The sequence below is a fragment of the Ascidiella aspersa genome, chromosome 1 (genome assembly GCF_963924565.1).
Source record: "Ascidiella aspersa chromosome 1, kaAscAspe10.2, whole genome shotgun sequence".
NCBI lineage: Eukaryota > Metazoa > Chordata > Ascidiacea > Phlebobranchia > Ascidiidae > Ascidiella > Ascidiella aspersa.
This window is the reverse complement of record NC_139447.1, coordinates 27,676,898-27,702,410: the sequence shown is the minus strand read 5'-3', so window position 1 is coordinate 27,702,410 and position 25,513 is coordinate 27,676,898. Positions and strand designations below refer to the sequence as shown.

The window sequence follows — 25,513 nt, the reverse complement described above, 5'->3', positions numbered from 1 at the left end:
TTACCTCCTTCGCAGTAATAACCAAGTGCGCACTCTGATCCTCTGTAGTCACTTAAACCGGTGTCGTTGCACCAAAATCCTGCCGGGCACGCCATACAGTCTTCCCTCAGACTGGCACCTGGAAATAAGATTTTATAAATCGAAAGAAATATTTTTATTTTAGTTCTAGCAAAAAATTGCAGGTAAAACGTGCAGGGTTGAGATTAGCAAATACCAAAACAGATTTAAAAATAATCTCTTTGTAGATATTGAATAGCTCGCTTTAAAGCTTGGGCACAGTGGCGATAAAGAAATTCGCTATTTTGATTTTAATTTCATTTTTTACTACATTGAGAGTGCCAACCAAAAAAGTTACGTAGCAGAAAATCATGATCGCTTTTTTTGAAAACACTCGACTCGACGCAAGGCATGGAAGTCATTGGGTAACTAGAATTTAGTCCTGATGGTCACTACAGAACTCTGTTTTTATAAGTTCAAGTAAACTTTTCACATTTACAGGATTATTGCAAACATTGCTGCAATACTGATTTATTGTGTCGAACATCTTTGTCGTATGGATGGTAACAGCATCCTATACTTCCTGACCGACGTATACGCTTAGATCAGTGTTGCTCGCATAAAACAAGTAAAATTCCCATTATCCCTTTTTTCCGTATATCTTCCAAGTTATGCCATAAATACTCGGCGCCAGTTCCAACACATTTCGAAACCAATGAAAATCACATGTATACGGATTTGGAATTGCTTTGGAATTGGCTATTTGGTGTACTAATGATACTCGTATGCCGTAATCGTTGGTCAAAAAGCAGCTTCAGAAGAGCTAGATCACAGTTGTCAACACACATATGTCTGTGCACGTTTCATTGAATATAATGGCTTTTATGCCTTTCTACGTCAAGCAAAACGTACCGGTTCGGTTCATGAAAGTGTATTGCGGACAGGGCTGCGGTCCGGCTCCGTTGGCGCAGTCGCTCGTGTTCTTGAGTCCGACGCAGTACTGACCCATCGGGCACTCGTCGGGCACCGGGACACCCTCGTGGCACCACTTGCCGGCCGGACAGAACATGCAGCCCGATATGTTGCTAGCACCTAGGTAGATTTGGAAACAACGTGTTAAATCCGGTGTGCATGATGGACAAAAACATTCAAAACAGGAAGTTGCTGATTATTCATTCAGGACAAAATGCAACACCATAAACTCCGTACAAAATCAACTTTTGACATTACTCATTCCTACAGATAATTAAGTAAGCATATACGTTTCACCACAAATGCGTTTAAGTGTCCTAGTTTAAAACATTTTTTTGGAGAAACTCGGGTGAAGTCACAATATTTTGCCACACACTTTTGCGAAAACAAATTCAAAGACATTTAAAGTGTTTTCAAAGACAACTGGACCGCTTAATTAAAGCTGAGCATAAGATAACTCAAGAACGTTTCAAAAATCCTTTGAAAAAACATAGGGTTTTGAAAGACTTTTCAATACGGAAATCAATTCAAAGACATGTAAACATTTAAATACTTTATGGCAAGCCCGTTTATTGCATTATAAACCGTACGAAAACAAATTGTAATACACCCCACCAAATACAATGTTTATACAGCCACATTAAACATACCAGGTTGTTCGCGCAGTGTGTTCTCTGGGCAAGGGGTCGGTATTTCCACCCCTTCGTGGCAGTAGTGGCCGGCAGGACAAAGGCCCACGCAGGTCTCCTTGGACGGGCAAGGCTCCAGGTTTGTGGTGTTGCCGGTGGGCGAGTAAGCCCTCGAAACGCAGAAGTATCCCGCATTGCAATCGCCCTAGAAATGAAGAAAACGTTATTATATGAGGATTGGACTACTAATTCTTTCTAGGCTCCTATTATAAGTGAGCCACAAAAACAAACCAAAAAAATTAGAAAAACAGCGATGTTTGCTTCAAGCAAATTTAATAAAATAGGTTTAAAAAAATCCACTAACTATGGGAAACATCTTTAACCAAGAATATTTCGTACATACATTTTGTAACAATATTATTTAAGTACTCAAGATAAAAAATATTAAGCTGTTTTCATTTAGAGTTTTAATGCAAAACAACGCACCTTAATTCTCCCTCCAGTACAGAACTTTCCAGGTGGACAATCGTTACATTCTTCGTCGGTGGCCAAACCGGTTTCGTTTTCGGCGGTAAAAGTTCCATTCGGACATGGAATAGGATCAGGGGTGCCTAGAAATTTAATTAAAAATATGTTTTGCCTGAAAAAACGGAAGTCCATAAAATATTTGATTTGTTCTTCGTTAGAAAACATGCGCATTTTGGTCAAATTTGATGTGAGCCTCAGAGCAACTTTCAAAGACCCAAACATTTTAATGTAAAAACAACCAAAAAGTAGATTAAACGATTGATTTTATATGAGCAGGGCAGGTTTGACAAAATAGTTCGAGTTACAGAAGTATACGTTAGGGTTAGGAGATTATTTAAAGAGTATTCGATTCAGTTTAGTATGTTGAAACACTTATACTCATTGACTTAGCGGGCTATTTTTTGGAACCAATATTATGTTTCAAATAAATATTAATTAATTATTTATTGGGTCAACAAAAACAAAACAAAACAAAAATTGTTTGGTCTAATTTTGGTTAAATTTAATGTTTTATAACGGATAAACTTACCTTCCGGGCAATATGAAAAGCTTGGACACTCGACCTCTCCTCCTAATGTTGCGTCCTTGCAATAGTAACCCGCCCTACAAGGAACGCAATCGCACTGGCCGGGGTTGGGCTGGTACGATCCTGGTCAAACACAGACGTTTAAAACATGAGAGAAAAAAATATGACTGTACTAAAATAAAACGAAAATGACCCAGTGGGCATTTTTTCAATGTCCCATTACCAAAAAACAACCTAATTTCCACAATAAAACTCATTTTTATATCTGGGCTTGTGTAATCGCGTTATTTTTAATTTCAATACTTTTCCAGGTCTAAATATAGGCCTATAGGCTCAATTGGGCCCATTTTATTTATAAGCTAGTTCCAAAGTAGTTGACTCACGATTCTAACACATGAAAAACAAAGAGTAGCACGTCAATTACAAAAACAAACTTGCTTAGCTTTAATAAACCCCTCACCGATAGCGCAAGGTCGGGACTGCGACGCTCCGACGGGGCAGGAATGGCCGATGGCGCAAGTCTGGTCGGTGCGGGTTGTTGAGTTGCCTGGGCAGAAGTAACCGCAGTCGCACTCGCCAGAAGTGGCGTTCAGGCCTGTGGTTGCGCAGAACTCGCCCTGCAAGGTAAAAACACATGGACTTGATACGCGAAAATAGATAATTTTGCGTTTTAAATCTTCGTGTCGAACGTGGCTCATCCAGGGATCCCAAAACTAGGGTCACTAACCTGCAGGATGTGTTTTTGGCTCTTAGTACGTTATATCAATATCCATATAAATTGCAATTTTCAGACTTTCAATATGCAAATGTCAAAATCTTAAAGCACAATCCACAACTGCAGATGAAGACAATGAGTAATGTTGTGTTTGAACTTCAACATAAAGATCCACGTTTTTGGGTTTACCGAAGTTTATGGGTGCCATTGATCAGATTGTTGTCAACGCTAACATGTAATATTGGGTTAAATAATTTATTTATATTATACAGAAAACTGAGGCGAAAGCCTGTGTTACTTCCCAAAACGTATTGGCAAATTCTAAAAACAAAACCTTTAAACAGTGGTAAAACGCATGACAAATTCCATTTTATCTAAATCTTATCAGTTTCGCCGTTGAACCAACTTATCAGTTTTCGCCGTTGAATGAACCCACACCAAGCACATATAAATTTCGCGACGCGTTATAATCCCATGTTTAAACTAGTGATGCCGATACTCGACATTTCATTCCGATCTGATATCAAATTACTACATCACGATGTTAAATAAGCAAACTTATCAAATTAATGGTAATTATTTTCAGGGTAAAGGGCAGAAATTTGATTTGCACTAGGACGCCTCTATTTTTAATGCAATCTATTCTTGAAAATTAGATTTTAAGGCAGACAACTCTAGGTTGAATAGCAAAACAAGGTTGTAATCCAAAAATTGATTTGGTGTCAGATCGGCACCGATATCAGCCAAGTATCGGACGGGTAATGATAACATCGCTTGGCATCGGGTATCGGCTTCGATCCTATATCATCCCTAGTTTAAACAAACAGTAAAACTAAAAGTTTGAAAACCCGAGTAAAACCAGGATCAGACATTTTTTAAAGGAAATTAAATTCATTCTAATTTAAGAAACTGACGATGCCAGCATAGGCGAAATATATATTACTTTTAGAAAATGCCTCATCCTTGTTTTACTCGGGGTTTTAAACTTCGAGTTTTATTGTTTATATACGCGTCAGCGGAGCAGTGATCGACAAGCAGAAACCTGCCAATGGTTTGGGATTCCATAAAGATACGCCTTTCTATAGTTTAAACCAAATTTGGCCTCAAACTTTACAGCCGCCACCAACTTACCGGGGTACACGCGGTGCACTCGTCGATGGATGCCGCCCCGGGAACACTCCTGAAGGTTCCAATGGGACACTCGGAAGCACCAAGGGCCGCCTCCAGGCAATAACGGCCCACTGGACAGGGTCCGTTGTATAACGTTCCGTTGCCAGTGCCATCTGGGGCCGGAGAAGAGCTCTTGCCATTGCAGAGATATCCGGCGTAACAGGGACCTGGTTTGAAAGCAAAAAACTTTGGGTGGTGCGCGTTTCGGGTAAAGTTAAAGTGAAGACGATTTTTACACAGTTTGTTTTTTCTATGTTTTTAATTTGTTTTTTTACTGACGGCAAAAAAAGTAAAACGTAGTAAAACCGTAACCGTACAACATTAGGTGTATAGGTGTCAAATACTTCATACCATAGCCAATTTGCTGAGGATAAAGAAGTTAAGCCGGATAAAAAAAATTAAATGTTTTCCAGTTCTAATTGACAGTCAAATCACACATTTAGCCTAGTTCTGTTGTAGTTTTAAAATCTGTGAACAATTGTGAAATTAGGTGTATGTTGAAGAAAAATACACACCCGGACCAATGTATGCTGGCCGAAATCCGAATCTGATCTCGACGTACATATTTATTCACTTCATGTTTTTGGAAATGTTTTTTTTTCACATTTACCTGCGACGTCCGTGAGCCCAGTGTCGTTGCAGAAGTATCCCGGCTTGCACGACTTGCAGCACATTTCCGAGTCGCACTCCTCTGCGTCGTTGTAGGTGGAGATGGGACAGGGTTCCGGTATTGAAGTGTTCACCAGACAGTAATGGCCTGCAAAAAATACACATTCATAGTCGAGGAGTGTCAGAATAAGCAAAATTTGCTCATGGAGGGTACTTTGTGGAAATTAAAATTGTGTAGGGAAACCTAACCGGATTAGTGTGGAGTTTTTGCTATGTATGGCAGAGAGAGGCTGTGAATTTAGATGGTCTGCGCAAATTGTAATAACATTTAACCTGTATTGTCTAGACTTTAGATATAAGTAAATTTTGTTAAAAAATAATCGATTAACAACATGTGGCCCAGAACCCGATCAGAAAGACAAAAAATAACTTGCTTTGTTCATACCGAGCACAGTATACTATTTAAAACGTGTTTATGGCTTTGCCCTTTAACCAGAATTTGTTGATAAAATATATAACCCAAAACTATAGCAAAAAATAGTATTTTCCAAACGGGCCACAAATGGCGACATCATTTCCAAACCACATTAAACAAAAAATAACCAATCAATATACCTATGGTGCAAGGCAGCGTAGCCGTCATGTTGGTGTCGGGGCACTCTCTTCCCGCTTCGCACGGAATACATTCGTCCAGTCCCTCGGTTGAATAAGTGCCGGGAAGACAAGCCAAGGGGTATCCGCTCCCCCTGGGGCAGTGTCGCCCCGCTGGGCAGGGGTAGCCTGTGAGGTCATTGGGCTTGGCCGATATGGCCCCTCCAACGCACACGAATCTGCAAAGGTCAGGTTTCGGTAATGCGAGATATAATATCTTAAGCCGGTTGAAACAGACGCAGTGAAATCGTAATCTGCAACAAAATGCTGTATTGATTTGCATTGCATTGGATATGAACAATATTTCGTGCTGAAAGTCGTACAGTTGATTTCAAAAAAGTCAGATTGCAAATCACGCATGTTGTGTTATTTTCACAATAACGTACTACAATACAACCGCTTGACTTTGGGCATTAGTTCCACAAATTTATTACTATCTTGCGCGTGTGCTTGGTAAAATAGGCTCAGATATTACTAACCATAGCAGATATATGCGCTCTGAAAATAGAAACGACGCCAAACATTAGAAAAAACAAGAACATACGCACTCATTGAAAATGCGTGTGTTAGCCAAGGGTGTCCAAAACGAAATCAAGCATGCAGTTATTTGACATAAAAAAATTCTAAAGATTACATGCGTGTTACCCTTTAAAAAAAACTTGGGAAAGCGGTCGAGTTGGGATGGACATATCAAATTGAGTTGAACAAATTAAAAGCTCACCCGGGGTCGCAGTCGCTTAGTGCGCTGCTGTCGGACAGTCCGCCAATCGGACAGAACTTGCCGGGCGGACAGGCCAGGCACTCCAGTACCGAGCTGCTGCGATTGTTCTCGTTGTAGGTGCCGGCCGGGCACATTTGCGCCGCGGTGCCGTTGCCCTCGCAGTAGTAGCCCGGCGGACAGACGCTGTTGCCCGTCAGAACTGAAATAGAGGGACACAGGGGTTAGAACTGCTGCTAAGTTGGAATTTAATCGAACGATCAACTTGTTTTTTAACGAAAATAGGACGATTGGGGTAATTTACATCTTTCACTTATCCTTACGTTTGACTCGACTATACGTTCTGCAAATTTAACCGGATAAAACAGTCATAAAGACAAAACGGTCATAAAGTAGGACACGTACAGATACCCTTTGTCGCCCTTGGAAATTTGAAACTTTTGGTTAAAAGACAAAAAATTAGGTAGAGCTTTTGGCATCTAAATTCCACAGATCTTACTGAAATCACAAAAATCAACATTTATTATTGCTGGAAATTTCTATCTTAAAACAGTTCTGTCGAGGCTACTCTTTACTATTTTTTACGATAAGATTTATCACAACCAAATATACTAACTTAGGCGTGAATGTAATGTAATTGGCTTTACTCACTGTCGGTGACGTTGTGGTAATAGGGTTCCGGCTCTGTGGCGCCTCCGGTGCAGTAGTGTTTGGGATGACAGTTGTCGGTAGGAGTGCTGGATCCTTGCAGACAGTACTTACCTACGAATAGCAGAATTACTCATGTAAATACATCTCTTCTAACCACTAACAAACCGACAATAAATGATGACGTGGGTTGCAATTAGGTTTATCTCATTGGTGGCCAAAGAACTAAACCTTTAACAGCGATGTAATTTCACTTTTAAGGCCAGTAGGATCACATTACATTCGTGTATACGGAAGTACAATGTATTGTTGTGTTTTCTCATTCGTCAACCACTTTGCTCAATCGCAAATAACGAGGCTTGTACTACTAAAGTACCGCCAGTAAATGGCATGGGTTTAAATTAGGTATAATTTCGTTGAAAAGTGTACTATACGGTTAAACACTAGTTACGCGAGTAATACAATGCTGGCTTCTGTGTAAAAAAGTGGAAGCTTCGAAACTGAAACACGAGCAGATTTGGCTTGGAAAAAGTGGTTGTAAAAAATCAGAAGCGGTTTGAAGAAAAATGTATTACCTGGCGGACACATCAAACAGCCTAGAGCGCTGGAGAGGTCGTTTGCATCGCTGTACGTTCCAGCAGGGCAGGGTTCGGGATACACAGCCCCGGCTGGGGAGGGGCAGTAGAAGCCCATCGGACACTCCTTCAAGCCAAGTACACCTGCAAAGCAAAATAACCCCAAAATAGATTTTAATTAGGATGCAGACGACGATTCCATCCATGTGAAAACTATTTATCATTTAAAGCTAAACAAACTGATTTCTGAGGTTACTATAAGTGAAGCTATGAGCTACATAAGTTCAGAAATGCTGTTATCCTTATCAATGAAAATAAAAAATACATAAAATCAATATTGAAAAAACGTGTAGCAAATTGCCCGTTTTTTCTGGAATAATGCTTTAAAGGCATCATTATCCGCTCGATATTGGTGCGTTTTTCTTAGTAATAGACGAGCAAAGAAAAATCCACTAATAAATAGTGATCTCGATGTTTACATGATTTTCAAGCTACCCCAACCCGATGATATCTGCCAGCTAGCTGCTATCTGAAAGCAGGCATCTTACCGTCGGTCGGGTCGCACAAGCGTCCGCTCTGGCAATTCTCGCACTTGTCCTGACCGCGGAGAGACTGGTAGGTGCCTTTCGGGCACACCGACTGGTTCTTGGCGCCTCCCTCGCAGTAGTGGTTTTCCTCGCAAATCTCCATGTTGCCGCGAATGCTTCCCTCTGGACAGAAGAAGCCGGCCGTGCAATTGCCGTCCGGAATAGAGTTGCCCACGCCTATAGACAAGGGAAAATATGTATAAGTGCATTTTCTCGAGTTTTGATTCTGTTTAACAAATCCAAAAGAAACTTGGATTGATGGATGAAAACATTATATTTTCATTAGAATGCAGTTACAATTTGGTTTGTGGCATTTCTAGCACAAAACGTAAGGCAAAAGGTCAAACAAAGGTGGCGAGGGGCATATAAAGCTTACTAAATATTTGGAAACAGCAAAAATGTAAAAAAAATGGACGCTATCACTGAAATCAAAATCAAAACATCATTGTCGCGCCACTACACCCCATTCCATCGGGAAGCGAGTACAAAAGGCAGGATGAATTTATTTTGTGTCAGTTTAGGTTTCTACTCATTTTTTATCCCAATGAACGGGCACTAATAAGTAATTTTGTTAACATTGCCGCATAACTATACATCCGTGCATTGCCGCATAACTATACATCCAGGTATACAATTTAGCTGTTTTATCTCAGGTAACCTTTTAACGCTCGGAAACGCACATTTTTTCATTGTATTGAAATATGTGTATTATTTCCTGATACAAACGTTTAACATACAATAAGCCAATCACACACGCAAGACATTCGCAATTCTCCAAACCGCAGCAAAAAAACGTGTTAATACGTACAACATTATATTTGAAGAGCTGTTACTTCGAAATGTTATTAAAAGTATACCTAATACCTTGACAAGAACACAAACGAAAACAACAAGTTGCATTTGAAGAAACAAATGTTACCGACCTTCGCAGTATTCGCCAGCCGGGCAATTCAAACAGTCGGACTCAGCCTTGTTCTCAAGCGAGTTGGAATAGGTTCCGGCCGGGCAACCCGGTGGTTCCCCTGTCCCCGCCTCGCAGTAGTGACCAAGCGGACACACTTCCTGGGTGGAGCTTGTACTGCAGATCGCAAAATAATTAGGTTAATGACTATGCCTGCCGATACACATATGTAAATGGCTGTTCGCTTTATATGATAGTTTAGCCATAGTAATTTGCATTCTTGTGTTTTTTGGCCATTTTAATATTAATAAAACAATTATTAAAATGAACTGTGCTGCCCGAAATAACTTTGCTTGGATGGCCATACTCAAAACCGTCCACCAAACGTAAAAAATGATTCAGGTATAGCGTTATGTTTGCAGGTAAGAATGTAAATACGTTTTCATAAAAGAGCATTAGGTAAATCGCGTTAGTCCTAGGCTGATGTAATATTACACAGATTTAATGTTATAATATACGACTTTAAGCAATTTATTGTAGAGTGTGCCATTCACCTTCACTAGATAAGGTTATTTTAAATAAGGCCTGTAAAAAAATCCTAATTGATCGGAAATTTTAGCAGCATAAACGAGGTCGGGTGTATATTTTGGAAAACTCATATTAGAGACATCACAATACAATACGAAGTGCGGACATCATTTACTACAACGCTAATCTGCTTTCCATAAATTGTGATGTCTTAAAAAATAGTATCACAGTAAATGATAGTGTAGGCGGATGATCAAGTTTAACGTACCTTGTTCCGTTGCAGAAGTAACCAGCTGTACAGTTACCGTCGGTCGAGCTCATACCGGCACGAGGGCAGTATTGACCCTTGGTGCACGGCCACGGTTTTTCGGACCTCAGTGGACAGAAGTAACCTGAAAATAGAGACAGGTTGACTTTACATAACTGAAGATTTACAGATGAAAACAATATAGGTAACAAGTATTTTGAGTCAACGTACATTTTATTCAACGCACATTTATTGTTCTGATAAAGATTTAAATATCCTAAAATAAAACTTGTCCTTGCTACAAACTTGATATCTTACGATAAGTTTATTGTTTAATTATACGTCTAAAAAACAAAATTCGTATTATTACAGCCACTAGACTAGACGAAATGGTGTTACCTGGAGGGCACAATCCCCCGACAGTATCGTCCAACACTGGGCACACACAATCGAACAACTCACTGCAAGTTCCGTTGCTGAAAGGCAAGTCAGAAATATACAAATAAATCGGGTACATTTCTAGGGCAACGTACTGCATGTTGTACACAGTTTTAAAATAAACGAGTAAAAACTGCAACGTTTAATAAATATTCTTATGCTATTTTTAAGGGGTCAACCACGATTTTGTACAGGTGAGATACGGCCTATACTTACTTTAAAGATTTAAAGAACAAAAACATTTTCCACATTTATTTAACACAGATTTTAAGCTTAACATTGTAAAACATGAATCTGCAAAAGTCGTAAGGTAACGCTATTCGGTATTATTAAACCAGGGTTGCCACGCAACTTTATAAAAAAAGTTTTCTTAAAATACATAGGCTAAACAAAAACAATAGCGTGTTTCTACATGTTTGTTTGCATCGTAAACATGCTTTCCAGGGACGGATCTAGTCATGACCCCGTCAAACTCCATTTTAGCCTGTTTTATAGATTAAATTGGAAATTTTTTCGCGAATCTCTTTGTTTTTCTCGTATGTTCCACGGGATTTTTTAGCATCTTTACAGACAAATAGCATTCTCTGCTCTGTGGCACTCTCTCCAACGAAGTTTACCAAACTTCGCCTAATATTTATATATCTTTCCGCTTCGGTCAAAAGTATTCCGTCTTTGAAATACGAACGAAATACCTACCGTTCTCTACTCTAAAACATACCGATTCACATTTTGTCAACCTAATTTAGTTAATGCCATATTGTGAATTTCTTCCCATTTATACCGTCTTTGCAATATGGCTGTAGTACCGCAAGTAACACGTCGGTAACTTAAAGCCTTAAAAAGCAAAAAAAAACACTAAGTTTTTTGTGCAAAATTTTTACGTCGTATCTTAACTTGGGGTCAACGAGCCCCACAACTTGATAAACGCCAATATATCAAGAAAAGTTGATTTATTAACTGTGCTCAAATCGTGACGTCCCCCCTAAATCTAAATTAAAATTTGCATTTTAAAACAAATACAGTCGCAATGTTTTCGCGCTTCGCGCGACGTTTTATCGCCTTCTTTAATTTTGACTTAAATGCACATTTCGCACAACTCCAAACTTACTGTAATAACAAATTCGTTAGTTTATTTGGTTTATATCGTCAGAGTGTGACGTCATATTGTATGTATTTGAGATGGTATTTTGACCTGGCCCGCCAAAACATTTTTGGTTTCTCATACGGCCCGCGTGAAAAAAAGAATTGCCTACTCCTGCTCTAAATACATAACTTAAGCTTGGTATACGATAAATTTAAATATTTTTGGAAAAAACAGAGGGTTGTTAAAAGACTATAATCGCAAATCAATTAAAAGACTTAAAAGTATTAACCCTTCAAATAGTCAAAGAGAGTGTTGTTACCTTCCGGTTGACGAAGTGGTTCCGTACACAACAGGCGTTTTGGACGGCGAACCTCCAAGGCAATAGTAGCCCGGTTCGCAATCGCCAGTCTCCATGAAGTTGCCCACGCCTTCGCAGTACATACCAGGGGTACATGACAGGCAGTTTGCCAGGTTGGCTTGGCCTGAACAAACGCAACAACAGGCTGAATATCGGCACATTAAACACCATAGGTCGTTTATAACTTTATTTTGTTCGGTAAGACTTCAATGATCGCAGCAATCAGCAATGCTATGCGAAATAATCTTTTTATACGTAGCTATACAGAATTCTATATTTATAAATCTTTTAACAGTGTATAATTCTACTTTTGATACTTTCTCCCTGTATTGCAAAAATGGTAAAAATATATTGAGAACGAGCAAACATTATATCAGTTTAGTTTTTGTTAAAAATTTTTACCAGTTTTGTTGTTAAATGTTCCCGCTGGACAGGGGAACTCGTATCGGGCCGTGGTTCCAATGGGACAATAGTAACCCGATGGACATTCCTCTGGCGTTATTGTGCCGCCGGTACAATAGAACCCTGCAAAATACGCATAGAAAAACATTAGCTAATTAAAACCTCATTTAAGGACGAAGATCATGATTTATAGAGCATTTCTTTTTATGTAAAAAATCACACAGCGCACTTTCTCACCATATGTCGAACTACGTTCTCAGGACAAACACACATACAATAAAAGAATGCTGGCAGAAAAAAAATATTTTTTTTCGGGCCACATAATGACAACATTGCACTATCAAACATTCAAAGTTTAGGTTTAAGAGTACAATGTTTCAAGGCTGATTTTGCTAAGCCATATTAGAAAATCGACATGTTCAAATTTTACAGGTAAGTATAACCGGGCATAATTTATGGCCAGGCAAAAAAACGCAGAAATGAAGCGCAGCTCAATTGTGTTCCCACCTCCAGTGCATGGTTGGCACGACTTGGTTTCCGTGCTATCGGAGAAAGTTCCGGGCGGGCAGAGCTCAGCACGACCGTTCGGACACTGGAATCCCGGCTGGCACACACCGCCAGAACCCTGCACATAAACAGGTACAATAATGTGTCGAGTCACAACCAAGAGCGCACCTCGCAAACTTAACCATTAAGTATACACATGTCTTCTATTTTCTTTAGCCCTACTACAGTAATACAGACCAACGATCACCGCACACCTATTGACAGTAAACAAAGGCCACCAATCATCGCCCAAATTAAGGTTGCCGTGCAGGAATCAACCATTTTGAATATCTTTGATTGGCAGCTTTTACTACATTTAGGGCTAATTATCGAGAAATCAGGAAGTAGGCATTACAGCCATTAGAGTAATAGCGATTCTGATTGGAATAGCACCGCTATTAGTGTTGAAAATGTGTTCCTGATCAATAATATTTATTGTACGACCTACGCAATAAAAATACTATTAGGACTGGACAAGACGTAAGTTGAAAGTTATTCGCCTACCGTTGGGACATCCAGCACTTCACACACTCAAAAGTAAGTGTAAGGTTGTTTTTCAAAAGCAAACCTGCGTTTTTGACATAGAAACTTACAGTGTTGCTGGTGTTGTCCGGAGTGCCCGTATCAACGCCAATTACACAATCCCAACCAGGACTGCACGGCGCGGTAACATTTGCCTCCCCGGGAGTGGCGCAATAAGATCCCGCCGTACATTCCGTGCACTCGGCCTGGCTGCTGATTCCGTATGTGGGGTTAAAAGTACCTGAAATCAAGTGTTGTTAAATATAACTCTGTGTAGAATAATTTTAAAACGGATCGACGGTTTAAAGTAGAAATTCATGCTGTACATACACTACGGTTGTTAAAAGTTAATTAATGATTGTTAAGATTAACAGTGAGTTTGCTAAAGCGCATTTTGATGGAAGTGCTTTATGACCTATTTAATTGTATTCTATTACTTGCGGTCAAACGGTCAAAGGTCACTAAGCACATGGTACGGCAGTTGGTGCTAATACCTTGTCGCGGCAGGAGCTCATATTGTTAGTTGGTTGTAAGAGTTTGACGATGGTGTTTAAATTAAACTGATGCTGTTTCTGTTTCAACAACATTGTTTTGTAATTGTTTGAATTACGATATGAATCCATTCGTGTAAGCCCTTTGTGTAAAATTCCTGTACACTGATAAAGACTTCAGTATCGGATCGGATCCCTGTATTATTATTTACTATTGCATGATTTGGATTCAAAACGATATTTTTTCAAAGGTTCATTTAACAGTTTATTTGATTGTCGATGCTGGTGTGTGGCAATTTGTTCCCATTTAGTATCCACTCCAGATTTCGTCTATCAAAAAAAAAATCGGAAAACAAAGGGATTTTTACACCGACAAAGCTATTTTTATCAACAAAAACATTTTTTACTAAAAAACAAAAAAGTACCACAAACAAACGTCCGAGAAACAAAAAATAACAACCAACCCTGTTTGCACTTTGCCCAGTTTTCACCGGTTCCTTCCACGCAATAGTGTCCCATGGGGCAGGGCTGCGGATTGACCTCCGAATTGACGCAAAACCAGCCGGCCGGGCAGGGGAGACACTCCTTTGACTTGGTTTCGTTCGTGTAGGTTCCATTTAGGCAGGGCAGGGGTGCCGGGGACTCGGAGGGGCAGTGATTACCCTCGGGACACTCGTTCTGTGTCGGTGTGCTCGCGTTGCCGTCGCAATAGTAACCCTCCAAGCAAGGGCCTGCATCGGAATAGGGAAACATTGCTTTAAGATTATAGTATTGTAAATAAAGCAATTTAAAATGATTAAGTTCCAGCCACGGCATTTTTTTAATACCTGAAGTCCAAAAGTGTGTCGCTATCAAAAATCTTTTGAAAAGCAATTATGCCAAACCCATATTTTCCTTGTTATTTCTAAAAGTAAAAAAGGGCCTGAACCGGAATTGGGAAAAAGTGGTTTAAGAACAGTGTTGTTGGTAAAGCATTTTAAAATGACTTAAATTCCGGTCTAGGCAAATTTTGTAATTCTCAAATCCAAAAGTGTGTCATTACTCATTAGCAAAAAATTAGCAGTTCAAATCTTTTGTTAAACCAATGTTAACTATGTCATTTCTAAAAGTAAAAGAACGCATAGCCCTCCCGCTGAAAGATTGCTTATAAACTTTTCCGGACTAATACTAGGGTAAAAAGTTTCCGTATACCTGAAACTGCATCGAGACCTGTTCCGTTGCAGAAAGATCCGCCGTCGCATGGCAAGCAGTCTGCAGGGCTCTGTTTGTTTGTAGACGGATTATAAGAGCCTGAAAGTTGACATAAAAAACGACATGCATAAAAAAGTTCTATTAGGCAGGGATCATAAACTTTAATCTTGGCAGGGGCAAGAAACATAAAAACGCCTTTAGCATCTAAACGTATTTCGTAAAGCAACACAAATTTTATGTAGAAATTTATTGCAACCACGTTGACTACCCGTTCAATACAGACAGGAGTGTTGTAAAACTTACGTTGTAAAGGTTGTTGTGTTATATTTCCATATACAGTTCTTATTAGTTTGTCAATGCACTAAATATTTCTCCTGTCCTTAATTGACTGCTTACCCGATGGGCAGTCGATCCAAGTGCTGCTGTTAGATGGACAGTATGCTCCTGCTGGACAAACGTCACCGTATGCTTTACCAACTGGGTTGGATTCTTCCGCCCTCCCAGTACAGTAGTGGCCTGAAGTAACAACAGCAAAGTAATATAAATCAAACAGCAAAGTAAGCATAATATTCGTGAGCTTATTGTCCAGTTGTTAGGTTTATAATAAGGAATTACCAGGTTCGGACACCTCAAATGTGCCAAACACCTGGCAAAATAGAGGTCGTATTTATTTTCTACCATTACCTTCTTTAATACACAGCAATGAAACACACACACACACACACACACACACACACACATATATATATATATATAATTATATATAAACGATAAAATAATGTCTTCATTAATAGATAACCTAGGCCTAGGGTTTGTCCAATATTGACGGATCGTTTAAATCGATATTTTATTATATTTAAACGATAAAATAACGTTTTTAGATTTATAATAACCTATGCCTAGAGGACGTTCGATAATATCGGATCGGAACCAATACTTAATCCCAAGTAATCGTATTGGTACCGATCTCATACCAAATTAAATTGTGCATTTCAGTCGTCGTTAACTCCATAGATTTCACTTTAAAAGGTTATAATTTTATGAGAAAATAGTATTTAAGCAACCAAAACTACATGTTTGGTAGCGTTAAACTGGTCATAGAAAACATTGTGTTCGGAAGTTAAAAAAACTTTGTTAATCAGTAACGACGTAATTTGGTATCGGATCGTACAGCAGTAATATTGGGCCGAAATATCAGGTATTAAAACAAAAAACGAACTTCTAACTATATGTTTAACGAAACAGTCGCATTTGGATAAGTCAGCTCTTTAACAAAACAACGATGCCCACCTGCCGAACAGACTCCTCTGGGCTCTGTTAGGTTGGCGGTGTCGCAATACGATCCGGGATCGCAGCCTTTGCATTCCGACTCGTTACCGCGCCCGCTCATAGGATTGTACGTACCGACTGGACACGCCTGAGGTTCGGCAAAGCTTGGCGAGCAATACGATCCTTAAAGAAGCAAGAAGAGCGTGTTTAAAAAGAAGAAACTTCACGAAGTTGCAAGTCGCGTGGGCAACAATAATAGCGTCTGCTATAAACGCAGTTTAAAACCAACGAGTATTTGAGAGTCTGGGAGTGTTTAGCGCTCCCTCGCAAACACCTAAGTTAAAACAAAAAATAGCACACCGTAAACCTTAACCTAAGTTTAAAAATGTCCATTTTACCATTCTAGTCAATAGAGAATTCTAGCAGCGAAGGTCGACAAAAACATTAACAAACCAGTTGTGCCCAAATAATGCTATAATTTTCATCTTTAACTTTAAATAATGTTTTTAACTTTTCAGATTAATTGGATTGAAACAAAAATGTTATAAACTTAATCGGCCTATCTATTTTGTAGTAAGTCGTATAGCATTGCAACATTATGCAAACCTGGTGGGCAAATGACGGCGGTGGCGTTTGTAGACCCGCTTGGACAGTAATACCCGGTCATACAGGTGCTAGTCGGGGCGGTTTGGTTAAAACTGTCGCAATAGAAACCTGAAAATAAAAACAATTGCCACTCTATGTACAGATCAACTTTGGTTGATGTGATCGTTGGGCGAAAACACATATATAAAACAGTAAATCTAAACTACTCATATTATAAATACGCATAATTTACAACCTTTGAAACCAATAAAAGCGCCACTGCAAAAATCATTGTAGGCCTATTTCTTTACTGAAATCATTTGAAGTTAAGCATATTCAGACCAAACAGAAAACTTCGTGTAAGTGTACAATGTAACTATAGGAAATATACTACCACTCTTCTACGTATAGACCAACAACCTACGTTTCTCTTTTCAAAAATTAATACTGCTTCAAATTACCAGGTGATTTTTGTTTGATCAAGGCCCCAAAGTATTTTCTGTTATCTATTTAACGAAAATTTAATTTTATCAATTAAACGAATTACCTGCGTCGCAGGAATCGCAAAACTCCTCTGCAACTAAACCGGGAGAATTGCTGTACTTTCCAGGCGGACAGGGGTGCTCGGTAGCCGACTTAGTTTCGACTGGGCAGAAGAATCCAGGAGGACACGGCAGCGGGGTTACGACGCCCTGATAACCATCCGATATTCCGTCCAACTGGTCACAGTAAGAACCTGCATGCAAAAGGTTTTTGTTAAGAACACACTAATAGACAACTTAGTTTAAACTATATAAAACTTTTTTTTTCGCGCTTTTAGTAACAGAAAAATTGCTCGAATAATTAAACCAGTCTTTCTGGGCACTTGTAATATGGTTATAGAGAAAAAGAAGATTCGTAATAAATGTCATTGCCAAGACAAACGTCATATGATCATATTAAAAAGCGTAGTTTAGCACACCAAAACAGCAACAATCTTATAAAACATATACCAAATACCGTAAAAATAAAGTACGACTTAACTTAACGAACGTACCTGCTGGGCATATTGTGCAATTATTTTTTTGAGGTTCAGCCTGGAATGTTCCAGAAGGACAAGGCACTTCAGTGGGACTGCCCTCGGGACACTGACTGCCTTTTCGACAAATGGCCGGACAGGCTTCGCTCGATCCCGTTGCGCAATAGCAACCAGGCTAAAGAGGGGAATACAGGTTGCAGCAATTAATACAAAGCACAGCTGTGGTAAGTTTTACAGGTTTTCTGTGATGTGAATGCAACTAATTAATAATCTGAAACAAACGGTGAACTAAAACTTGGTGGTAATAAAAATGATAAAAGAATATTATTATTATTCAAAAATAGTGCAGGTCGAATTTATACAAATGCTACAATCCCATACGATGTTTCTTAAACGATTATCTCCAATTTTGTCTACAAATTAAGACGAGGTATATAACACCGCATAATATACCATATTTACCCAAAATATATGACGTAAAATCGATATTTTCGTCGAAAGGCAAAAACTTTGGCCATATAGATACAATAGATTGCATAAATCACCTTAATGATCGAATACAGTATAACAAATAATTGCAGTAATTAACATAACAAAGCGTTACAAAACTACGAAAACATTGAAAATGCCGGGCAACAATTTAACGGCGCAAACTTACATTGCAAAGACTAGGTGGTGTGGTTAAGCCGGGAGTGGGGCAGTACCAGCCTTCTGTGCATTTTTCGCAGTCGCTCTCTTTGGTATTACTTGTGTTTCCGGAGAATGTACCTACACACAAAATAAAACAATTTCGAAATTGTTTGAAAACTAAAAGTAGTTTATCAAAATAACAGTACAAAATCCTAAAATGCTATTTCTGTTCAATTTAGACTAATTTCTAAAAATGGCGACAAAACTACACAAACAAAGGTATCAGTTTCTTATGCTAACAAACGAATACAAATTTGTAAATCCGTATCACTTTAGTGCATTGTCCGCTATTATCACCATGTTACATTGTTACAGTCACAGTAGTAAAATACCTCGCCACTGCTTGACCAGGTATACAAACTAATGTTAGTAATGTTGCTTCACACAGTATTACGGAATTCAGTAAAAACACCCAGTAAGCAATCGGTCACAACAAATGAGTTTGCGCAAAAGTCGAACTCCTAACCATTGGTTACCGCGACCGCTGCTTTTACCGACTGAGCTATTAGGCCTACTAGGTAGAACCAGTTACCGAGAACAGGAAAATAAATGCGGAACACACATGATGAAAGCGAAAATGAACGCGACATCGCTACGGCATTAAAACAAAGAGGACGACAAATAAGGAAAGCAAACAAACATACCGTTGGGGCATTTGGTGGGCGTTTGACTTCCCTCCGGGCAGTAGCTGCCTGCCGGACACACTCCGCCGTACGACTTGCCAATTGGATTAGGCTCCGGACTTCCAAGCTGACAGAAGTGGCCCGGGTCGCACTTGGCTGACACGTTGGCCAGCTCCGGAACTTGGCAGAAGAAACCTAAATTGAAAGATTCTTTTTTCAAGGCTTCTAATCGTGAAAACAAATGCGCAACGGCTTTTGTGAGCACCGGGGCTCGCCATGTACCATCTATTGTTTTTTAAATGAGTTGGCCTGGTTTTATACTATAACAAAGCTACAGTGTGTTCTGTATATTATATCAGTTAAGTATATTTTCGTACCCACAAAACTCCGACGTTGGGCCCCTTTCACGTACGATTTTTAATGATGATACTCTTATATAGCTTTAAAAAGACCTAAATCAATAAACAAAAAACAATATTTTAACAAACGTCCATCATTTAGCAAGAGGTCCTTGTTATGAACACAGGAAGTGGTGTAAATACTGCCGGAGTGTACAAAGCACAGAACAAAAGACGAAGTAAGAAGATCAAAGCCCATAATGAAGTAGATAGAATTTTAAACGTTTCAAATATCTTTGTATTTATTTTTAACGGAAAAAAAAAGTTTCAGAACCGTACCTCCGTCGCATTCAATGGGACCTGCAGAACCTCTGGGACAGTATTGTCCTGGCTGGCATCTTCCACCAACCTCGTCCCCGGCTGGACACGAGCAGGATGTGGAGTCGTTGAAGCCGACGAAAGACGGTTTCTCCATCCAAGAGCCTCCTCTGCAGAACCTTCAAATAGCAAAGGTTTCGTTAAGATTTCGCTAAGACGGGTTTAGCAATTTTAACATTTTGGTTTTCAACGTACCTAACCTAGATAAACGCAATATCGAAGAATAAGAATTGCAAATATTCCTATGCTAGTTTTTGTACTTTTTAGTATAGCCCTGTTTTTTCCCAAGATTTTATTGATTTTTTGTAAATGGTAATATTGTCTAATTCTAAATAGGGTAATCAGGTGGCGTGGCACTATATAAGACAACTGTATTCAATTACATAATTAAGGTTCGCCGACAGCATCGGTTAAAAACAGATCTTAACAAAACAACTTGTGTACAACACTGACATTTCAAACTGTAGAGAGATGTTAACTCACTAATCTTAAGTGAGTTAAAACCTTATAGTTCTGAGTTATCTAACAATTAATTTCTCACAACTATATAGAAAATCTAGGACGTATTGGCTTGCAATTATAAAAAAACGTTGATTCTTACCATCCCTCAGCGCATTCGCCTCTTGGCTCCTTCATTCCGCGCTCTGGGCAGTAAAACCCGGCAGTGCAATACTGGCATGCATCTGAGCTGTTTGAACCTGAAACGTAAAAACACACCATATTGTATCTTTCTAAACGTATAATGCTTAAGAAACAGGACGTACTTTTTTTGGAGTGACAATCATAAACTATCTATTTATCGTTGTATGTGTCAATTGTGTCATAGCTAAACAGTAAACACTTTACGACTGGAAGGGGCGAGCTGGTGTTTTTGTTGGATGGGAATTACTTTCAAATGAAAACGTATAAATAAGTAGTCAGGAACTATGTTTTGAGACATTTGATTCAAGCGGGTAGATTTACCTCTTAAGCAATTGCATACTACGAATTTGCCAAAAAAAATTATGATAATAATATTGTTAATTATGAAGTGAAAAAATGTATTATTAGGACATTTTGTAGCACAGTTCCACATCAGATGTCACTTTTCCTCACAGAGGAGTACCGGTGTCGAACAAAGTTCAAGTTACAAAAAAAATCCAGGTTAATAAAACGGGCTACTTTCCAAAAGGGTATTGGAAAGTTTACCAAGTTTGGCGCAAAGCACGAAGAAATGAAATACAATCTAAACATAAGAGCCGCTTAAGTTCGTCGTTCAGTCGTGGTTTGGCCCCCTTTGTGCGAGATAAACACAATTTTGTTTAGAGTAATATTCACTTTTGCAAAACACTACATATAAAGTTGTAAAAGCCCTCGACTTACCGGTTTGATTGTTGAAGGTCCCGTTCGAACAAGGCTGCTCCATCTCCGAACCCTCTTCGCAGAAATGACCCACGGAACAGATGGTGGAGTTGACCGCCCCGATTGGGCAGTAGTGACCGGGTGGACAGGTCAAGCAAGCTGGCATCGCGTCATACGGGGCGTACGTACCGCCTGGACAGGGGGTGGCCAGACTGGCGTTCTGTGGGCAGAATGAGCCGGCGGGACAAGGACCCCCAGTTGATGTCACCTAGAGTTGGCAAAAATAAAGGATTTGCTAAAGCGGAGAAAGTTTTGTTGCTTGTGTGTCATTCGCAATGCGATGGATTTTACGCATCGACTGCATTGTACATTAGCAACAATATCTTTAAAACGTCCAAAAAGGCATGCATTGTTTTTTCCGATATATATGGAGACCTTCTTGAGCGTAGTCTACAAGTGTACTTCGTAAAGGCACAATAAATATTTTAATATTGAAATGTAAAAAGATTAAACTATGGTATAAAATATTTTAATATCCAAACCAATTGATTTTCGGTTTACTAAGTTTGTACTTGGTATAATCTTTATGATGGATGCGCAACTAGAATCGTTTGTTTTTTGACCATTTGGATTCAGACAGATTCTGTTATTTGAAGGCAAATTCTAATTATATTGCTATGTATAGATAGGATATTAATGTCATATAGGTTTAGCTAGAAATGAATGAATCCAGCGTTCTGTCAAAGCTCTGTTTTAAATACAACTAAATATTCGGCGAATTCCAAAGAATTTACGTGATTAGATGTCTGTAAAACATCCAATCAACCACACGGTACGTGACCAACTAAAAATAAACCAAGTGAAAACTTACAAGCGAAGGGCTGGCCATCGTCTCGCCACCAACACAGTAATAGCCTTCGCTACAGGGACCTGTCGGTTCGCTCAATCCGCTGCTGTTGCAGTAAGATCCAGAAGTGCAGTTCTCGCAGAACTCGGCGCCCGTCGCCTTCTCCTGGCTGTTGAAAGTTCCGGGCGGGCATTCGTTCGGCTCGCCGGTGCCTGGATAAGTCGGTTAGTTTAAATTCGGGGTATTATCGATAGATAGGTTGACTTAAAATAACGATTTTCGAGAATAACGATCTATGTAACGACTTAACTAGGCGACTCGCCTTTTTTGTTAACAAGTTTTATAAAGCTTATTACCTTTCTTTTTTGATTTTCATATTTTTTACTTTACACATAGAAACACATTGGTTAATGTTTTAGAAAAATGAATGGAAAACGACCGCCGGCAAACTAAATTTAAACCCATGACCTTTCAACGACATTACACGATTTAGATGTAATTTTATGTAGCGTTAACCAAACAAACTGTAATTTTTGTTTTAGTGATGGAAAAAAAGCTTTCCGAAAAACATACTTCTAACGGTAATCAGTTTTAGATCGCGGCAAAATGTCACAATTATGTTACCTTAAAAACGGAAAATTTAGAAAGGGTTTTGCAAGTCTAATATGACACACTAATAGTCAATAGTTTTTAATTGAACCCAAGTGAGTAACACGACTCACCCAAGCCACAGTGGTGACCAGATGGACATGGACCCGCGTCTCCAGCGGCACCCAGCGGTGGTTGTTGGGTTTCCGATGCGTTGCGACAGTAGTAGCCAGGATCGCAAAGTCCTGACGAATATAGAAAGCATATTTCACAAACTAAAAAAGTGATTTCCGTCAAACAAGTGTTTTTCTGCACAAAATTTTAAACCTTGTACTGTAGTCGTATGTAGGAGAATATTAGTTGCAGTTGCTAGCTTCTAAGGAATATTTGTGAATATTTTAAAACATAGACAACAATTAGAATTAAATTGTCAATCTACACAATCGTACACAGTATATGGAATTTTTAAAGCAAAAAAGCAAAATGTTAAAAGAATAATGAAAAATACAGTCTGATGCCTGAACTACCCTTGGTCACTGAAGGTATAAACTATACAACCAAACCGTTTGTCAATTCAACATGTATATTAATATTTGTATTTACATGGCCCTGAAGTATTTGTCTAAAAGCATACACAATTTTTCAACGCTAGTTTTGTGAACGCTTGTTGTTATACATCTATCAAACTGGCGACCAAATATCTTTTTTTCCCGTACATTCGTGTTGTTTAATAAGCACGCTTTCACACCTGTGGTGTTGGACGCGTGTTCGTCCTGGCAATAGAAGCCGGGGTCGCACGGCTTGCATTCCTGTAGGCTCGTTATTCCCAACTGGTCGTTGTAGGTGCCGCGCGGACACGCCACGGGGCTTTCCCGACCCGCTTCGCAGTAGTATCCCGTTGGGCAGGTCTGCGGAGAAATATAAAAGTTAACCGGGTTATTAAATGAAAGATGCACACACATACGTGCGTTAACGACTCAGATATATACTTTCTGAAGCTGCTTTTTGACCAACGATTACGGCTTAAGTATCAATAGTACACCGAAAGCCATTTCAGACTCACCAAATCTGTCAATCAATGATACAAGCATCATTATATCGTTTCGTCGTAGATTGACTATTCAGCATTTCGACCGACTGGAAGTTTACGTGTATAATTTAGGACAGGGGTGAATCCCCAGCATACAAATTGGTAGGAGTAAATTTAATAATACTTACACCGAAATCAGATGGTTGATTTTGTGTTATTTATCGCAGGAAAAACAAAATCGAAAAAAATTCTTACGCTATAACGCAATATCGCTTAAATCTTACAATTTTTTTTCAATTATTTTAACGGCGATAAGGACGATCACCAGTGATAACCCAACGATGGGGGTCCCCCAACGTTAATAGAAAAACATGTTTTCCTTGAAATAACTCCCACCTCTGTATTTGTTCCATTGCAGAAGCTTCCCGCGAGGCAGAGGGTGCACGATTCCATGAAGGCGGCGTTTGTGTAAGAACCGCCGAGACAAGGCAGGGGGTCGGACGACCCACCCGGACAGTGGTAACCCTCAGGGCAACCAATTTCTGTAGAACGGAGTCGTTGGGTGGTTAGAATAACGTAAAACTGACAACTCACACTTGGTATATGTCATATGTACGTTTTTACGTAAAAATTCCTAGAAAAGTAAAATAACTAACGCGCGTATCTATGGCGCACCACAAGCATTACTTTGTTTTGATGAAAAAGTTTTATTGACCATTGTTCCCACCGTATAATTATTTTAAGCGTCAGATTGCTTCTGAATAGACCGAAATATAACATTCTGTGGAAGCAAGTTGTCACCGGAATGTGAGGCAAGACTGTAAATTGGACGCACACTTCTCTCTTAACTTGTGAATTACCACCGTTTAAGAGCGCCGAACCAAGCAATAATATTTACCCTACGTGCAATGTGGCACAAAATGCCCACATATTTAAATGTATTTAACATTAACAAAAACATGAGTTTTCAAGCCGTTTGTTGCACATCGCGTCTAAATAAACCAAACAAACTATTAGTTAAACACATCAAGTTGAAATGTCGTAAACACAGTGCAACGACAAACCTGTGTCCGACACGGATCCGTTAGGACAGTAGTAGCCTGCCGTACAGTTGCCAGAAGTTTGCCAAAGTCCAGGTGCGTCACAAAACTCTCCGCCAGGACACGTGAGACATGCTGCCGCTGATTCGCCGCCTTAACGGATAAAAGGTACACATTGTAAATTGAATGTTGCTTATAGAATTAAGCGCTGGAAGAGAAGCCACGCCTGCGCCTTAATACTATTTTCGGTCAAACTTTGATTATGTATAAGTATTATTATTTATTGTGCATGAAAATGCTTAGTATACCATTTTTCTAAACATCACATGAGTACTCCGGACTCGAATGACGCGAATTATCAACTCGAAAAAATTAAAAGCTGCAAACCTACACACACTTATAAAATGTGAACACATTTTTGACATGATGCGCCCAAATTTTAATAAATAGTTGCTAAACATTGTGGTATCATCAAATAATAACTTTGAGTTCACATTTTCTTCTAAATGACTTCGGTCGGTCAAATTTCCAATGTTGTTATTTACCGAAGTTACCAAACTTTGGGTCTTCGTAACGTTATTTCGCGATACTTTTTTGATTCGTTAAATCACAAATTAAGTTTAAAACTAAATATAAGGTTGGGTAATGGCTATAATCGATTTATCAGCTAAATCTCATAAATTCAGTTAATCATTGTGAGACGAAGTGTACTTTTCCGCAATATTGTCAATCG

At 39.2% G+C, this 25,513-nt stretch overlaps 1 protein-coding gene across 3 annotated transcripts in view; it reads right to left on the bottom strand.

Moving 5' to 3' along the window:
• The window catches only part of LOC146169227 (uncharacterized), a 112,733-nt gene that overhangs the window by 33,110 nt on the left and 54,110 nt on the right, over nucleotides 1-25,513 (bottom strand). For all 3 annotated transcript variants that reach the window (XM_083383276.1, XM_083383277.1, XM_083383278.1), the window contains 37 exons: nucleotides 24,805-24,933; nucleotides 24,137-24,282; nucleotides 23,459-23,618; nucleotides 22,845-22,955; nucleotides 22,147-22,334; nucleotides 21,297-21,543; nucleotides 20,536-20,632; nucleotides 19,896-20,053; nucleotides 19,240-19,413; nucleotides 18,564-18,673; nucleotides 17,924-18,080; nucleotides 17,435-17,623; nucleotides 16,909-17,016; nucleotides 16,324-16,485; nucleotides 15,430-15,549; nucleotides 15,034-15,132; nucleotides 14,307-14,573; nucleotides 13,423-13,592; nucleotides 12,791-12,908; nucleotides 12,284-12,406; nucleotides 11,843-12,005; nucleotides 10,401-10,477; nucleotides 10,023-10,146; nucleotides 9,249-9,403; nucleotides 8,287-8,502; nucleotides 7,739-7,882; nucleotides 7,167-7,277; nucleotides 6,519-6,717; nucleotides 5,762-5,976; nucleotides 5,148-5,294; nucleotides 4,499-4,704; nucleotides 3,113-3,269; nucleotides 2,656-2,775; nucleotides 2,085-2,209; nucleotides 1,620-1,803; nucleotides 910-1,089; nucleotides 5-118 (listed from right to left, as the gene is read on the bottom strand). In XM_083383276.1, coding sequence (XP_083239402.1) covers nucleotides 5-118; nucleotides 910-1,089; nucleotides 1,620-1,803; nucleotides 2,085-2,209; nucleotides 2,656-2,775; nucleotides 3,113-3,269; nucleotides 4,499-4,704; nucleotides 5,148-5,294; nucleotides 5,762-5,976; nucleotides 6,519-6,717; nucleotides 7,167-7,277; nucleotides 7,739-7,882; nucleotides 8,287-8,502; nucleotides 9,249-9,403; nucleotides 10,023-10,146; nucleotides 10,401-10,477; nucleotides 11,843-12,005; nucleotides 12,284-12,406; nucleotides 12,791-12,908; nucleotides 13,423-13,592; nucleotides 14,307-14,573; nucleotides 15,034-15,132; nucleotides 15,430-15,549; nucleotides 16,324-16,485; nucleotides 16,909-17,016; nucleotides 17,435-17,623; nucleotides 17,924-18,080; nucleotides 18,564-18,673; nucleotides 19,240-19,413; nucleotides 19,896-20,053; nucleotides 20,536-20,632; nucleotides 21,297-21,543; nucleotides 22,147-22,334; nucleotides 22,845-22,955; nucleotides 23,459-23,618; nucleotides 24,137-24,282; nucleotides 24,805-24,933 — 5,670 coding nt within the window. The remainder of the gene's footprint in view (nucleotides 1-4; nucleotides 119-909; nucleotides 1,090-1,619; nucleotides 1,804-2,084; nucleotides 2,210-2,655; nucleotides 2,776-3,112; nucleotides 3,270-4,498; nucleotides 4,705-5,147; nucleotides 5,295-5,761; nucleotides 5,977-6,518; nucleotides 6,718-7,166; nucleotides 7,278-7,738; nucleotides 7,883-8,286; nucleotides 8,503-9,248; nucleotides 9,404-10,022; nucleotides 10,147-10,400; nucleotides 10,478-11,842; nucleotides 12,006-12,283; nucleotides 12,407-12,790; nucleotides 12,909-13,422; nucleotides 13,593-14,306; nucleotides 14,574-15,033; nucleotides 15,133-15,429; nucleotides 15,550-16,323; nucleotides 16,486-16,908; nucleotides 17,017-17,434; nucleotides 17,624-17,923; nucleotides 18,081-18,563; nucleotides 18,674-19,239; nucleotides 19,414-19,895; nucleotides 20,054-20,535; nucleotides 20,633-21,296; nucleotides 21,544-22,146; nucleotides 22,335-22,844; nucleotides 22,956-23,458; nucleotides 23,619-24,136; nucleotides 24,283-24,804; nucleotides 24,934-25,513) is intronic.